This window comes from Sceloporus occidentalis, unplaced genomic scaffold (genome assembly GCF_023333645.1).
Source record: "Sceloporus occidentalis isolate IW3139 unplaced genomic scaffold, rSceOcc1.0.p SCAF_234, whole genome shotgun sequence".
Classification (NCBI taxonomy): Eukaryota; Metazoa; Chordata; class Lepidosauria; order Squamata; family Phrynosomatidae; genus Sceloporus; species Sceloporus occidentalis.
In genome coordinates this window covers 127,629-145,638 of record NW_028317214.1, presented here as the reverse complement: position 1 = coordinate 145,638, position 18,010 = coordinate 127,629, and the positions used below count along the sequence as shown (strand labels likewise).

Sequence of the window (18,010 nt, the reverse complement as noted above, 5' to 3'; positions counted from 1 at the left end):
CACACAAAGAAAATGTATTATATGGAAAAAAAGCTAATTAAATATTACTAAGGCGTATTAAGGATGGGGGTGATCAAGAGGAGATTTGCTTTGCTCACACCAGTGGCATTATTTCACTATAAGATTAGCACGGGGTGCATTATCTGGCCAGCACAGCTTTCTCTACTCAGTCAATGCACATCTTTAACTTATTCATGCCAGATAGTGGTACTGTTTGGCATTCTCCTTGTCCCGTTCCATATAGTCTCTGTCTATTAGAGATTCAATCCTTTTCTTCAAATCACCAGGCTAAAATAAAAGAGTAAAAAGAGCTCTTTAACACATACATTAAATGTATAAATTATGTGCTTGCGAGCAAGTAGGTATACAGAACAGAAAGGTAGATATAACCATATCTTTAAAGTGACATACACATTCTTTTCTAGCATGTGTGAAGTATACCACGTCAAAAAATACCATTATGGCACCGTGAGTGATCACCTAACTTTGTCCCCTTACATTCTATACACATTTCTATGTATACTTGACCTTAACAAATGACTTTCCAAATGAAACACATGTTGTTGCTAGATTTGAATTGTCTATTTTTTTTCACTTTTCTGAACATACATGCGCATGATTGCCTTGATCAGAAAGCTTTTACCTTGACAGGAAACTTTAGTTGGTTATAAAGCTCTGATACCAGAAGGTTGTGGGTCAGCGTCTTCCTCATTTTCATTATACGTACAATAGCTGCATCAATTTGGTACTGACGGTCTTGGAAAACCCTTTCAGTTGTATTGACTTGTTCTTCTACCTGGAAAGCAAAACAGATTTCCCAGCATACACTTTAGACACAAAATACATTTTGGACAGGAAAGAACAGCCCATGAGTATAGAGTCTGAATTATACGTTAGGTCTTTCTGCTTATTTAAAGGGGAAGTCGCATGGAAAACAAATATTTTTCTCCTTGTACACAAAATATAGTACTGTATACAGCACAGCACAAACTGATTTGATCTAATTTGCAATAAACTTCCTTTATCAGCAGACCTGGAGGCTGCCATTGTTGTCAGTCATGTGATATTTTGAGCGACTTCCTCTTAATCACCAAACTGAGCTGATTCTTTATGGCAGTGGTAATGAAGTCCATTCCTCCATAAGATTTCATGAGTCAGAGTCTCTGACAGGCTGATAAAGACTAAGCCTATTGATTACCACAGGCAATATGAAAAGGAGCCAGAGTGTTTGTCTATTACATTGCAAGAAAACCAACTAAAAAGGGCTAATGTAAAGTTGTCTGATGCCTGTAATATAAAAAATGGTTAGAGTTCCCCTTTTGATGGTTCAATATTATTATTATTATTATTATTATCTTTTATTTATATAGCGCCAACAGTTTACGCAGCGCTTAATACAATACATAAATTCAAGGGATATGACAAGACAAGAATTGACAGACTAAGACAAACCGATACATTTGGTGGAGAGAGCCCTGCTCGCAAGCTTAATATGAAACCTAAAATGCAGATATGCATATTAAATGCTAAATATCAAACTGAAGCTGATGGGGTACACCAGGGTGTGAAAGGGTCATTACATTCCAATTTGAGTGCAGAGGAAGGCTGTAACATTCTGCTAAAACTGCACTTTTAGTAAATGCATCCATTTGACATACATCATGGCATTATGTAGGATCCACACACTGGCAGAATGAATGTAGAGGCTACATTGCACATGGAAAAGTTTGCGTTCCCAGCAGCACATCATGCAGCTGCGAGATGATGAGCAATAACTCCATTTCGTTAACACTCACTGTTTCTTTCATTTGGATTTGGTTAATCTTGATTCTGTAGAGCTTGTGCTTGAAGTCGCCATTAAAACTAAACTTGTCGCCATCTTCCACTTCTTTGCCCTTCGGAATTTTGTTTAAAACTCTAGCTTTGCCACACGCAAGCGACTGCAAAGTTCGTCTCAGCTCACCGTCCTCTAAAATAAGAAAACACGCATAACATAACTGTGAAAGAAAAGAATACATGTCCGTGCTTGTGTTTAATGTACGTTTTCTCACCTATTCCTGTAGCCATTTTTACTTCTTCCAAACTGAATTCTTCTCCTTCGTTATACATGAGCAGCACCAACGTCTGGAACAATGACACCTGCAGCTCTTTCTTCTCCTAAAAGGCAATTATTTAACAGTTCAGGTTAAACATTAAAAAATATTAAGGCCAGCTCTGAACATTTTACCGGCTATTACAATGCTACGAGTGTTGACATTTATGCTTCTTGACAGAGGTTTACAGAGATGCACCAGCAAGGACGTCTAGAAGAGTATGACAAGGACAGTGAAAACACAAATCGGGGGGCAATCGTGAGCATACAGTCATAGGAGTGCACCGAAGAACGGCATATGTAAATGAATAGAAGAGGTAATACCTGTAAAATTAACTACTAAAATACAGTACGAAAGTAAGCGTTAGCAACAGTATTGTGGCAGTAGTATCCCATCAAGCTGAAAGCGTTTAAAATCCCTAAAAGGCTACGTAGAGTTAGGTTAAGTAGCCATGAGGTGCTGACACCTCGTGTTCCGGTCAATCGGAGCTCGCATGATTAACCCTTTGAGAGCACTAGTGCAACCCCCCAAAGACTATGGCATGCTTTCAAAGTAGCACCTATTTTTAAGGTACTCAATAAAACATCACGCAAGCTACACACTCATTTATCTACGTTTCAAACAACTCCTCGATGCACAAGGGTAATGATAATAAACAATGACAATAAATTGTTTGAACCCGGATAAGGATATATATTGATAATAATATTGATATTTCTTAGACTCTTTGTATGAAGCAATACAAAGTGGATCTGGTTGCTTCAGGATGTCAACTTCATGCTGAAACTTCCTGTGAGAAGAAAGAGTCATGCTTTCCAGAGTAAAGAAATCTGCCATGGCAGCTACAACGCACAGGAAGCAGTCGACACCGCACTAAAACCACACATCCCACACATAGAATCTGTCCGCAGTAACATTTGCTAATGGCGATCTGTGTTATGCAGTAACAAAAGCAGCATTAAGAACATACTGTTGATTGGCATCCATGGTCCTGATCATCATATTATATACACACATTTGGAGGCCAGCCACAAAGCATTATTTTAATAAACATATTCCGCTATGCTTACGCACAGGGAATTATTGGCATAAGAAACAAACCCAAATTGTCATTTCCTGCTACTAGATTCGCTTTTTGCAGGGAAATAGAATGAGAACATGCAAACACGGGGCAAAAACACAGTCTACCTACATCTTTAAACTCTGCTTTAAGCACTGCATGCCCCAGTGTTGACTGCCATTGTAATCTTCTGCCGCTGTGCTTCCCCAAATAAAACGTTTTAAATATTTCCTGAAGTTTCACCATCTGGAAAAGAAGTGAAGACAAACATTTAGCACATAGGTAACCATATTAACCAACACATGGCCTGTTATCTTCTTTATATTCCAGTCATGAGGCACTGCAGATAAGCAAGTACAATAAAACAAGGTGGCAGCACACATGTGACCGTTTCCGGCCCGTCTGTGGTCGTTCTCCTAAAGAGACCAAAACATGTTCAAGGAAAGGAGTAAACCCCGCTGTCAGATTCTGGTTGGTGCGAATGGAACTCCTGTATATTGTTCATATTAGACACTGAAATAATATTAGTGGGCTGCCTCCTGCCACGTCTGAATTGCTCATTTTACAGGCTCCTCACCCTGTGGATTGAGGGCAGCCCAAGTTGTTTTGGGGCGTTTGGAATTTAAACTGGGATACAAGTTTTCTACTGCATGGACAACTTGCTTCTAGGAATTGCATGTGAGTATGACATGAACGTTTAAACAACCATTATTCCTAAAGAGGAGCTTCCACATTCCAGAATATTAGTAATACTTACTTCTATACTATACAAATTAATGACTTACTCATTTGACAATTATTAACTTAAATTGCCGGTTGGGCTCCTATTTGAAAGATGTCACCATCACATCATATGGTTTTAATTGCTGCCATACAAGATTTTTTGAGTTGATAGCTACACAGAAGAACTGCATGGATTCTAGCACTGGAGGCACATGTACCGACTATATCTTACACAACATCACATAACTAAATCAAAGAACTGTTACATTACTTTAGGAGTACACCTTAGTATATACACACACAGACTTTTTTTTTTTTTAAATACTTTTTTTACAGTTACCTCCTAGAAAAATGTGGCAGCAGGTAACAGCTACTTGACCTATCTTGCTTACCTCTGTTGGTAAGTGAACATCCATGGGCGTATAGGTTGGCCAGTAGCCCATTGTCAATATATTAACCGTCAAGTCTATGATGCCTGGGTCGCTGTGACTCTGCATATACTATATAAAGAAAACCAAACAAATATTTAGTATATCAGTTGTATATCCATATAGATAGAATTTATAAGATTACATTTGTATGAATAAGGTCAAGTAAGTAAAGTTATGTGAGCATATTAATTGTAACCAACAAGAGTTTCAGAATGTTTCTGCTATTTAGGTTACTGAAGTAGACATCGGAACCTCAAGTGTAAACGATTCATGACATTGTTACCTGTCTGGTAGCCCAGAATTCATCTACGGCTTTCTATACTTTTCTATGATATTACATGATGGTTTCTGACCGCCCAGACTATGTCCTCTGATAGTATGGATGCCTATACACGGGGCAGGGGATATTCATCCACCTTCCTATTTCTACTGTTATGTTTTAACCATATAACCAGATTTACCTGCTTGAACTGAACCATCACGTCTTTGGAGAGTTCCATATCTTTAAACATCCCCTCGAGTTTACTCGTAAATGCAGCTCCACATTCTACAGAGAGAAGACGGACAGAACAGGTCACAGAACCTAGACGGCTTGTTTACACAGCAAATACAAGGATCATATCCCACCCAGGTGTCACTACTTCTAGTACAATCAATAAATGCATCACTTGCTGCCACAATAATTAACCAACATCTAAAACAAGTAGTAGCAAAATCTGCGAATAATAAATTACAATATTTACTGAAACAAAGCAGACTCTAAAGTGTTGGGAGTTAGCAATATGCCAAGAGACAAAGTTGCTTTTAAGGGATTGTAACATTTATCATTAGCCACACATTATTCTATAACTGTGCTCTTTTTGGTTTTTCTACATATTAAAAGATTAGGGTTAGTGGTTGTTCTCTATGGTTGGGGCCCACGACACATTTTTTTTTTGAGAATCAGTTTCATTTAAATATTTATACCCCTATTCCTGCATCCATTTCTTGGCTTTGGAACACACATATACTAGGTGAAAACTGGTGAGAGCTACATGAACATGACTTTGAAGTTTGTATGCCTTTTTAATGTCAGCCCATGAAGTACAGTTATTAAACCAAATGCTGTGACGCAATCCTTCCTTACCGTGCTTGAGTTTGGATAACATTGATTTCTCGGAATCCACAGATGCACTTTTCCCAACCAACAACCTTTTCGCAAGATCCTTCTTATAAAACGCTTCAAACACATCTTTACCTGCAAGACAGGAAAAACCAACCATTTCAACAGCATGAACGCCTCGACCAAGGTACATTTCACACGACCACAGGAATGTTCACCACGCTGTGTTCATGCAATGCGGTCCTCAGCAAAGACATCGCTGACAAGAAATAAAAAGAACAGCAAGATGTCATGCTGCAGATTTTATCATCACATGTCTAGGCAAACCCAGTGAATTGGTGCAGTTTCCAGAGCTCCTCGTTCATTTACAGTAACCTATAGACGTGCCAGGCCAGCAAAACTTGGAACTTGGAGGAAAAAAAGGCCGCATTGTAACATTAACTCAGTGTAATGTATATTGGAAAACATAATCCGATAAAATCAGAACATTCCACCGCTCAGAGACCCCGAGTGCATCATGCAAAGAGACATCAGGAGAAGCCCTATGAAACCGTAGTCCGTTAGAGGTGGGATGTTTTTTCTTCGTGGCACCTAAAATATCTTAATCCTAATAGCATGTATCCATTGGGTGACAAGATACCACTTCTATAGTCAAAACATATATTGATCTAGTAATTAACATATAGATCGCCCCACAACATGTTAATGCAAAAGGACATGATTGGGAGTGAAGAGCTATACAAAAGTATCACATAAACCATGTTAATAAAAATTCATATTTGATGTTGTAATAGCTTCACTATGCCTGCAATGTGCTCAACATATAATTTAAAATACAGTTATATTGTGGGAAACTATGTTTTATGCAGAACACACACTAAACGTGTAATACCTTTATTTTTCTCTTTTTTTATGCTTTGGTTTGTGATGAGTTATTACACATACACCATATTGGGCTTAACAGGGGCATTATACTTGTGGGCTGGGGTAGAAAGACTTGCACATCCATTATCTTTAAAGGAACGGTCCTGTCCTGCCTTGTAGACGAGCATCCTATTAGTAAGCCCACGTGCAGGAGGATGGGAGCATTGGCAGGTACATTTAAGGGGGTTCAACTTAAACTCTCAAATGGACTGTGTGGTGGGCCACTGAGCCCCCCAAATGAACTATGCACATTAAAGTACTTTGGAAGTGACTTTCCTATGCATTATTTAACCTGTGTGTAAGGTAATCACCATTAGGAGACATTGCAGCGGATTCACCACCTCCGTGGTCTGGTTTTCACAACACTTTTGGCTGCATGCAAAGGCCGGTTGGTGTCATGAGCACAGAGGGTCTCATTAATCCCACTGGAACCCACATGCGAGCCAGCACTGGAGCTAGCTAGCCGGCAGAGAGTACATCCCACATGCACTGTGATAAGCCTGCGCTTGGCTGGGGTGGAACAAGGAATCCTTCCATGCATTTGGAAGAGGGAGGACATAACTTAAGAAGGGACACAGCTATCATATGCATTAAAGTGCGTATATAATTGCCGGAATGTCCCTTTAAGAGTTTTTATAGAAATAAGAATATATGGCCACTTAATACTTTTTATTTACAGGTACTTAATGTTCTAAATTACTTCTATTAAAGTAAAGCCTGTATGTGTAAAACAGATTTTGTTTAATGGATATATCATGATGGCATACCACTTACAAAACAAGATGCCTAAATCATTTGGAAAAGAAACACACTGGTTAATACCTACCATGAATGAATCTAAAAATGATCATGATCTTATCAAGGAATCTCTCCAGCTCTTCATCTGTTGCTTCCTTGTTTCCAGAACGAAGCTTAGAATCAACATATTTTGCTGCATAAAAAAAAGTTGTATCTATAAACAATAGTACGAAGCGACACAGGAAAACGCCAGGTTACTTATAGAACATGATCTTTCAGTACTAGCAGTACTATCCGCACTGGCCATCTGAATGCAAGTATAAAACGTAAATATAGACTTGGCCTATGTAGAAAGCAACAATTTCTAGATGTCGTAACAACTATCTGTAATACATACATAGTATTTTTTTTTTCAATTCCTCTAAAGATTTGGAGCACATTCAACTGATCAATGAAATAAGTTGCTCTCTAATCAGGGATGTCGAGGGAAGAACCACTAGAACATGAGAATCTGCTCTGTAAAAATAATATTTCATGTAAAAAGCCTCTTTTAGCATGAAACTGTGGATACGTGGTGTTTTAAGCAAGGGGGGTGTCATCTTGGTATATTTTCCCAAAATGCATCCAATACACAAAGTGCACACTTTAAACCTATATTTTGCTAAACACTAAACTACAGTGGATGTTGTATTTGTGCACACTGTTTAACAGAAACCAGTGTGGGTTTTCTTGTAAAGTGTCCTTTATCGAAGAGCGCTCTATGGCCTGTCCATCAACATATTTTCTTAAAAACGAGGAGCCATTTATAGACGAAAAGCGAGGCATACCTATAAGTTCTGCTGGTTTATTAGCCCGTCTGTTGACAAAGGTCTCAAATGACTCTTTCATCATGTTTACAAACTTCTCATTCTTCTGAAAGCAGACATCAATGATATGGTCCACCTTATCCTTGAAGTCCAGTAACTCCTGCACCATCTCTTTGTCTTTCTCAGGGTTCACAACTATAGAACTGCCAAAACTCTGAAGATAAAACGGTAATTTTGAACTACAGGTCCAAAGCAAAGCTTTCCATAAAAATGCGATTACACCAGTCCATTCCTTACAACACATGTGACACTGAAAATAACTGCCGAGTCAGAAGAGCCCAAGCCAATAATTTAAACAACAGTGTTAATTAAGCAAAAAACTTGGGGAATATCAGACAAGCGCGAGAAATTCCTATTTACCAAGCTGCTCATTAGCAGGCTGACCTGACGGCCCACTCATTACGAAAGGGATCCCAAGACAGGATCTGGCTTTAACGCGTTACTCAGCCAACTCCCAAGTGGATTTTCATCCCACATGTGCATTTAGTGTGTCTCTGCCTCTAGTACACGAAGCCCATAAATATAGACATTGATAGACGTTGACAGACGTTGCACGGTTTCGAAATAGGAAGCTACATGAAATGTACCTAGGATAAATCACTTCCATGGCAGGTAGGTGGAAAACGATCATTAAAGATATCTACGAAACGGCCGTATGATTCACCAAATATATACAAGATTTTGGGATGCTTGCTTTAATGCCAGACACCATGTGCCCTGCAGAGTGTTCAGCTACAAAGCTGTTCTCCTCTCTATAGGGTTCATTCAGGAATCCAGCCCGTAGTTGAGAAAACACTGGTACCGTTTGAATGAATGCCGCCAGTAGCCATGCATGAAACAGCGTTTTACTGATCCCAGTAAAACAAAAAACGTATGGGACATGGCAGCCAGTTTACAAGGCAAACAAGTATAACTTACTTTAATGTACTCTCCCCAATGCTGCAGGAGGATTGACTGGCCACCTTTCACTCGGCTGAAGAGTTGGTACATCAGGGTCAAATCTGGCACCCTGTTTTGATCTAGCATGTTCTTCAGACCTATGTTAAGAAGAAGAAGGAAAAAAAAAAAAAAAGGGGAAAAGAAATAAAAACCAACAGTTGCAATATAGATCAGTATTCTTTGAGCATACACAAGAGTAGGGAAGTATTAGCTTATTACAAATTGGGCAGGTGACGTAGGTAATCTATTCTAAGTACGTCAGGAAGATAATAAACAAAAATGTGGACAATGCGTGAGAAAGACCTGCACACATAATGGCCAGAAGGTAAAAGATAACAAAGAGCAACAAACATGACAGATTGTCGGGGCACAGACTTTTCATGGCTCATTTGGGCATGTGATATAAGGTCCGGATTGTATAAACAAGCCATAGTCATTTCTACCTTTTTGTAAGATGGCAGCCAAGTGCTCTCCCAGCAGCTGTTTCTCCACACACGCTATCAATGGTTTACTGTACAACAAAAGACAGCGTATTACACGTAAAAAAACCCCAAAAGAACTACCAACAACACAGGTTTTAGCATCCCATGAGAATGCTACCATTGGAGACCCCAAAACACTTTACACAATTCAACTCAGAGAACTCATTCTCTTTCTACTGACGTTAGAAAATGACCCCCTGCTTGCTACTGAAGCAGGATGTGTACTTAAGTACGCTCCCCAAAACAAACGGGAACAGAGCTCATATACACACACACAGAAGTAATAATATAGTTATTTTATAACCAGATTATCTCACGGCTTTACCTATGCATTATGCAAGGCCAACTTAGTCTGCCCTTCAGGAAAAATACACAAGACTTAGCCCTTCATACATGCTCATATTATGTACTTACTGAGTCCCATGGTCTAAATACGTAATAACTCTGTCCACCTCTTCTTCCAAGCGCCTGTTCACATGGTGAAGATACTCCGGGATCTAAAAACAACCATACTATTAGAACAGATGCCACACGACACACAGCATTTATTCAGAATGTTTGCAATTGTTTCAACTCTTATATTGGTTGATGGCAAACTCTCTATAACAGGTATTCGTTCACTGCAAACTAAAAGTGCTTATCGCCATGCCTCATATATCACCCTCCTTTTCTTTGGGGTTCAAGATCTAGAAACGGCCATGTGTTCTCAAAAGTCATGAACTTCCAGATCCACACTCTATCACTCAACATTATATTTAAAGGAACAGATTACAACAAGATTTGTATAAACCAACATCACTGTGCGTTATTTGCCATCCAAGTAATTATTTGGTCCCTTTTACGATACGTATGGGCTTATGTTTGCAAGTAACAGGCTGCAATTTAGTTAACGGGACACATAGTTATGATATCAGCATAGATATCCTTTAAATCTGGCCTGGGCAGCCCACAGTGAATGGTTACGTTACAAGGTTCTAAAAGGCACTCACTAAAAAAATCTGCTGCAAGGAACGAATACATGGATTATAGCACTCTCTCGCACCTCTCTTTCTTGCATTAACCTTTGACCTTCCGCAGCATACAAGCTATTTGTTTCCTCCAAAAACCGGACCTCGAAAGAGTCCTTGTATACCTTTAAGGAAAAGAAAATATGAATACGTTTATAGACACACACGATGCTAAAACACTGAAGGAAATGTGACGTTGATTTCCCAATGTTTATACAACCCTAAATTATTTAACAAAAGCACAGAGTAGTAAATAGAATGAACTAATTTGTAGAGAAACAAAACAGTTTAGAGTAACAGTATTACTGCAACATGTTAAAAGGAAACTATAGATATTTTAATGCATAGCTGGGTGGTCCCTTTACATTTTTATGGTGCCCTCCCCATCTTCCACGCAAGAGATTTTTTTCAGTCGGACACATCTCCATGTATGTTGTATACTTACGGCCAGTCAGCTCCAGTGTTGGGTCCTCAAACACTGTGGTCGGGGGTCTAGTCAAACCCCCCCTGCACATGCACGGAAGGAGTTCGACAAACCATTCAGTGGCAAGAATCTGACTTCTACCAGTACTGTCCTCCAACATCCATCAATCCTCTCACTCAACATAGATGCCTTATGCTTAGGAAGGGGTCCTAATTCCTTCACGGCATAATATATAACGAGTGAGTTGAATGCAAGTAGCTTGTTTGTTTTGCCACACAGGGACGAGCGTGTAGCGTGTGGCCTATTCAGTTATCGTTACAAACAGCACCATGAACAATATTATCTACTTATTACGTTACGAGATAACACACATCAGTTTATATTTCTATTTAACATAGTTTAGTGTATAGGTTTTGTGTATTTGATCACTATTGCTTCGATTGAAAGTGAAATACATTATTTACACTGTGACCCCACGAGCTACTCACTTGTAAATCAGACAACATGCCGAGTAAGCTGCGCAGCAAGCTCCGGTCCACAGCCTCTCCGGAGCGCTCTCTCTCAACTAGCTGCAAGATCCCATCAATGGTCTTCGTCTGAACCATCTTGTCACTTATGACATGACTGCGAAACAGCTCCAAACCCATATCCCTGCACAAATAATTCCAGACTTTAAAGGTTCACATATTTCTGGTAAAAAAATTCTATGAAACGTGGACATTTTCACTAAAGATTTTCGAAAAAGCAAAACACTTTTTTTATTTATTTCATTTATATATGCAGACATATATGGGAACACGCGTCAGGGAAACTAGACGGAGACTTACCATATCGACAGAAGCATAGAGTTCTGAAGGACATATGTCCGATCCAAGAACAGGAAAATACTTCTGATCATGATCTAAAAAGAAAGTCTAACAATTGATTTTCATAACAGTGAATTTTATCTATAAATGAGGTCTAAGCACAGCTGGATCATTGCAATAGCTTTTGGAAGAATAATTCACTTAAGGGAGTTAAATAAACCAAGCAAATGCAGGTGTGTCAGTTTCCCCGAGGGTGGTAGATTAGTGGAACAGCCTGCCGGCGAAAGGGACAGAGACTAATACAGCGAGGGTATTTAAAGACGGATGGGGTCGGCATACAACTATTTTAAATCTAGGATGAGACCGAGGACTAATTAAGGTATTTACATAAGAAAAAAATGGGCAGACTAGGTCGGACAACTGGTTCTTATCTGCCATCAAATTCTACATTTCTATTTAAATGATTTCCACTGTGTGCATGTTAAGTCATACAAGTGGGTGAAATGCAATCATCAATGGTAGGACAGGAACGGGGTATCAGGTAGACAAATATTATTATAATATTTGTTATCAACCCAATTTCAATGAAAATAATTTTGAAATACTAAAATGTTAATTAACCATGATGTTTTATAGTACAACTTTTTTTTTTCAGAACATGAAGAATAACAGAACTTAATACTAGAAATGTTCTCATGTATTTATATATATTCTCAGACCAATTACCATTTGCCTGCAGTGATCCTTCCAACACCTATTGACTTTGCTTAAAAATAGAACGCTGTCGAGAGAATCTGTGCAAAAATAACGTGGTTAAGGAAAGATCAACTACGCAAATGATGTCAAATAATTCAAAACGACGACAATTATGGCCTGCTTAATGCCCCACCTGCTGTAATGTGAGCATGTAATGTAATCTATTCACCACTGGTATGTAAGAGTAATTTAATGTCACCATATAATAATAATAATGTGGCTCTAGACCAAGCTACATGCCAAGCGTTACAAATCCTGACTCGCAGGATTTGTTATATAAGATAATAGCACCGAACAGAAACGGCAAGGAAGCCAGGGTGGAGACGTCTTTTTGTCTGTTAGCAATCAGAAGAAATAACACGGGGTGCAAGGTGCAGCCTTGTGATGTCAGTAAATAAACCGATCTAAACAAGAAGGTTTTCAAGTCCTACCAAAGGCTAAAAGTAAAAAAAATAAAAATAATAATTGTAAAAAATAAATACATCACGAGGGACCAATGCAGCCTTCATGGAACTTTGTGCGGTCAAAGAAAAATCTAGACGCTCCACTGTATTACCTAATTAACAGCATATGGCTACAGTGAATGCCCCTCTGCATTAAAGGATGCACGTGTACATATTGGGGGCTATGTAAAAGTAAATAAATGTGCAATTTTGTAAAAGTGAAGACATCACCACAACAACCAATGGAATGGTCCTGGTGAATGCTTCACTTTGAATAGTTTACACCAGAACTGCTTGATCTACTATCCCCATTGCTCCTTTGGGGCATTCAAATATGCTAAACATCCTCCCCAGCGTTGTTATCAAAGGATATTCCCTGAATTGATGGATCTGCGCTTTCATGTGTTCTTCACATACTTGGCGGAGCTGTTTGTACAGAGTGTGGGAAACTTTATAGGAACATAAATTTTCAACAGCCTGAAAGAAAAAAAAATACAGAAAAAACGACTTATATAATGATTAAACACAATATTAGCACACAATATGTGCAAAAAATACCATCATTTCATTTTTTTAACATACAAATATTCTGCAAAAAAAAAAAAATAAAAAGTCCTTCAACGTGTAAAGCCTCAACTTTCACCGAAATGGATCTGGACGATCCTACGGGCAATATACAGAGTAAAGTGAATGCTGATTTCAAAGGGGGGCTCAGGCTTTGAAATAAGCGCTCTTTGGTAAATACTGCGTTTTCTTTGGTGACTCCAGTCTTGTCATGAAAGATCCGGCTAAAACGCAAGGCAGAGTCCAGGTGTAAAGCAGATTTCTATAAAACCAAATAAACAAACTGGTGCTGGAATCCGCAAGAACCCCAGCCGGTGATGGATCACAGACACCGGTCAATTACCAGCAAGCGCTGAAAGAACAGGAGCAGCCAGCGGGGGGGGGGGTTAAACCGCGTAACCAAACTCCACATTCCCAAACGTTACAAGAAGTTGAGAAATAAGTGCCAAGCTGTTATGAAAAACACATTGCGAATGCGAGGATTAGCAGAATTTGCATAGCGACGTTCAGGTACCTGAAATCATCACAAGGAAGTAATGAATATTCTTAGCGCCTTAGTGAAAGCCATGATATTTCATGAGCTTTTGGTTTTCATACCAGCGCTTAGCATATTCATTTTTGCTGTCCTTCTGCCAATTTGAGATAAATGGACACAAAACGCATACCTCCCGGCAGCTTGAATGTATACACAGCTCTAAATGATACAAATGCCGTAACTACATTAGACCCATTAACCTTAGAGTGCCAGGGATACGTTGTTGGCAGTGGGCCTACAATCCCATGTAACATTTATAAAGCACCAGCTACTGTAGAGCTACTGCAACAAGGAAGGGCGAAAATTGCAAGTAAAAAATAAATAAAAAATGGCAACACTAAACTGGTAATAACTTTAACACACACTGGTACAGTAGGAAAAGCCAACCTATATTTACAATCATCATTTGAATTTGATGGCACAACTTCTATGGGTAGTGAATGCCACACTGTTATTGTTCTTACTGTGAAGAACACTTTTCATTGTTTGGGTGAGAATTCTATTCTTCACATCTTAATGCACGATCTCTTGTCCTTGTTAACAGACAGGTCACCAAAGAACTGTTTGTGTTGGCCCATATATATATATATATATATATATATATATATATATATATATATATATATATATATATATATATATATATATATATATATATATATATATATATATATATATATATATATATATTATATATTTTATTGAACAGAAAGAAAATGGCAGATGAGTGTTTGCAGACAACTCCCATGGCCCTAAACCACAATGATGTTGAGGGCCATATCATTTATCAAGTATCATTTACGAGTACCTGTCCGGCTGAAAATGTATTATAGGTGTATTATGCATCATATAACTAAACTAAGTTATTAAAAAGGAGTAGGCAAGACATTTACAAATGTGCGGCCCCCTGGAGCTGTCTGTACTTTCAAACCAGTCCTCTGACACTCTGGCGCGTGAATGTAATAGTATTCCAAATGAAAGAAGACAGCAGGCCGGTTCAGCAGCACAACACATCTTCAGCCCTGCGTAAGCAAATTATTCCACATACCTGATAGAGTTCTTCAAGATTATACTTTATAGATCTGCTGCTTTCTATAGCATTTACGGCTTCACGGAGCTTCTGCCACGTATCTTGTGTGTAGTTGTCAGGTAGTTTGGGCTTATCTGTAAGAACAAGCATAACGATTAGCGTGCACAAACAGTAAACAGGCAATTACCTTAAAAACAGGCGGATATTTATTTTGTAATCGAGCATTAAATATTTATTACATTTCTGCAGAACGGGAGAGATTATCGTGGGTTTGGAGGGGGGGGTTGGAATACACGAGTGGAAAGAGAGAGGTTAAACAGATTGGTTAGGGTTGGTGTAAGGACACAGGACGGCAGGAGATGAGACATGGTCAAGTGGCAGGACAAGAGGACATCTGAAACCTCACTAAGGGGTACTGGGAGAGGATGTTATCCCTGACATAGTCCATTTTATTTTTACAATGAGTAGCAAAATCTTGGGCAGAGAAGTAGGTGGTGAGGGTGTGTGGTGACGTTTGTAGAGCTGGAGGGCAGAGGTGTGGGAGCGGAGCAGGAGCTTGTAATGTGAAAAGTCCTCTGGCAATTTTCTGGGAAGCATCTAAATGGAATGAAGCAGGGTTGGAGGAATGTGATGTCTCATTTTTTAACTCCTATTATCTATACATAAATAAAATGTACTGGAATCCACGCGAAAGTCGTCTCCAAAATGTTACTTAAGTTTGGGGTGTAGTGCCACGTTACCAATATATTACCTGTAGAGGTGAACAGATATTACTACTTCAAAATCGTATTATTCTGAATAATACACAACCGTTTATTTTTAAAAGCAATTGTGGAAAGAACCTTTCTGAATGCTGTGGAGGCTGCCGATCGGCTTCCAGGTTGACGCAAGGCCACAGTTAAGGGGACGCTTCGGCCATCATAAGCACTTTACGCACAGGAGGGCATAGAAGTATCTGTAAATGAGCTTGGAGTCTCCCTCGCAAGTGTCTGGCGGGATTCTGCAGAATCATCCTATAGGCATTTTCCCCTTTCCTCATCCCTAACATGTGCAGGGAGGAGGTGGGGAGCTGAAGCTTCTACCTAAAGTAAAGCCTTGCATTTCCAAAATAAATACACACAAAGTTTACTTTTACTATTTAGTTTGGAATTTAGAAACACTTTTTTTTTTTTTTAACTACTGTAGCGTGTTATGCAATATCTAGTTTAAGGCAAACCAGGTATCTATAAATACGCCGGGGGGGGGGGGGTAAATTATATTTGATATATAAGCTCACGAGTGGGGCGCTCATAAACCCACCATTCCTGCCAGGAACTTTGTATAAAAGTAGCAAAAAAGCTAGATGGCGAGCTTACCGGCAACTCCTGATGTATCTGTATGTATTAATGTATATTTGTTGTGTGTTAACTGCCCCATTTGTACAGCGCTGGGTAATTTGTTACAAATTTTGTTTAAGAATGGCTTATTTATTTGTATCATTCATAAATGTGTACCTCAGAATGATTATATTGTACACAATGATTGGAACGTCTGATACATTTCAAGTTTCCAAAATAAATAAAATAAACATAACAAACAATAACATTACGTGGGGGGGGGGGTCCTTAAAGCAGAACACCTACCTTTAAAGTTTTTGATAACCAGTTTCTTCGAAGCTCCCGGCTTTGACACAAGGGATGCTGGCTTCGTTAACCCATTAGTGTGCCCCGCCAGCACTGAAAAGTTGGCTTTCTTCTGAGCTTCCTGTGCCATGATAACACTGCAAAAGACAAGCAAAGTGAATTACGCAGTCAAGGGAGACGTCCTCACCCAGCCATGAAACACCCAAGGCATTAGCAGGCATCAGAAACTTGTCACACAAACAAAAATATTTAATGACAAAGAAAAAAAAAAAGGTAAGATATGCCGACAATGGCATTTGTTAGATAGATAACATAACTTGCACTGATCAATGCCCAAAGCCTTCCCAGAAATACTTTAATCATATCAAATTTTGTCACATTCAAAGTTGACATCAGGAACACCTATCATGTGACACAAAGGCAAGCACTGATTGGTTGTTGACAGGGAATCTGGGAAAACTTATTATAATACACCAGCAAGGATCTGGCGTTGCTGATGTTTAAAGCGACAGGATGTTAGTTGCCAGAATTTTGGGATGTACTATTACAGCCATCTTATGAAATGGCTTAACCCCTTTGCAACCAAGGACGTCGCATGGTTTATGCCGGTACATGGCCCCTCAGGCTGAAGTTAGACAGCCTTGGATTTCCCCTGTCAGCAGGAGCCAGCATCTCTAGCTTCCAGCTCACTGATCCAATGTAACAGATCAGCAGGAGCGTGGATCAAATGGGTGGGGTGGGGGGATAAGGTTTCCCTCACTTCAAAACATATTTTTTAAAAAAAATTATTATATTTAAAATAGTTAAAAATATAAAAAAAATAAATAAAATGACATCATAAGGGGTATCGTCTAGTTCCATGAGAGATTGTTGAGGTCTTTAAAGAGCGATCTCCAGTGAACAAAAAGTCTGAAAAGTAAAAAAAAAAAAAAAAAACCTAAACATAATTAAAAAAAACAAATTTAAAAATAGGTGTTCACCTCTTATTCCTCCCACTAGGAAACTAACTGGGGTTGGACCTTCATAACGTATGCTGAAGGTATGGACTGAAACCACGACTCTTCTTACAACTCTCACTTTAGGGAATAAGCCCCAAAGTCTTTTAATTACATGTTAAACCTTGAAACAGTGCTTCTTTCCAAACAGTTCTCACAGATATAAGGATAGCCTCCTGAAACATTAAGAATCCACTCCCCCCAAATTTACATTCTGTATCGCTCTACATTTTCCTCACAGAGTGTTTTGGCCTTGCGTACAAATGCTTGCAAGTAGGCCTGGACTTGTCATCTGGGATACGAGGCAAATGCCCAGCAGCCCTCTGTGCGGCATCACTTCATTTGCACCCCATCTGCCACTCCAACGGCAGATCTGGTGCTGCAGTGTGTGGCCACCAAGTTAATGTGCCTGGCCACATGTTACGTGAGCATAAAAAAGTAATATCCAGCCGTCAGCCACAATTACATCA

General features: G+C 39.1%; 1 protein-coding gene across 1 annotated transcript; it reads right to left on the bottom strand.

Annotated features, from left to right (window-relative positions):
• Positions 1-192: 192 nt before the first annotated feature.
• On the bottom strand, positions 193-16,675 carry LOC149276542 (cullin-4A-like). The gene is made up of 20 exons (XM_089503466.1): positions 16,546-16,675; positions 14,942-15,057; positions 13,168-13,271; positions 12,322-12,391; positions 11,617-11,690; positions 11,278-11,440; positions 10,401-10,490; positions 9,773-9,855; positions 9,320-9,387; positions 8,856-8,974; positions 7,899-8,091; positions 7,160-7,264; positions 5,434-5,544; positions 4,769-4,854; positions 4,269-4,376; positions 3,286-3,399; positions 2,052-2,157; positions 1,797-1,969; positions 644-796; positions 193-288 (listed from the first exon to the last, which is right to left on the bottom strand). The coding sequence occupies exons 1-20, from the start codon at positions 16,673-16,675 to the stop codon at positions 193-195; spliced, it is 2,262 nt and encodes a 753-aa protein (XP_089359592.1).
• Positions 16,676-18,010: the final 1,335 nt, after the last annotated feature.

Coding starts and splice junctions, on each gene's coding strand:
- LOC149276542 (XM_089503466.1), bottom strand. CDS start 16,675: ATGGCACAGGAAGCTCAGAAGAAAGCCAACTTTTCAGTGCTGGCGGGG. Junction 8,975..9,319: donor GGCTGCCATCTTACAAAAAG/GTAGAAATGACT, acceptor TTCTTAACATAG/GTCTGAAGAACATGCTAGAT. Junction 2,158..3,285: donor TTAAAGCAGAGTTTAAAGAT/GTAGGTAGACTG, acceptor ATTGCCTTTTAG/GAGAAGAAAGAGCTGCAGGT.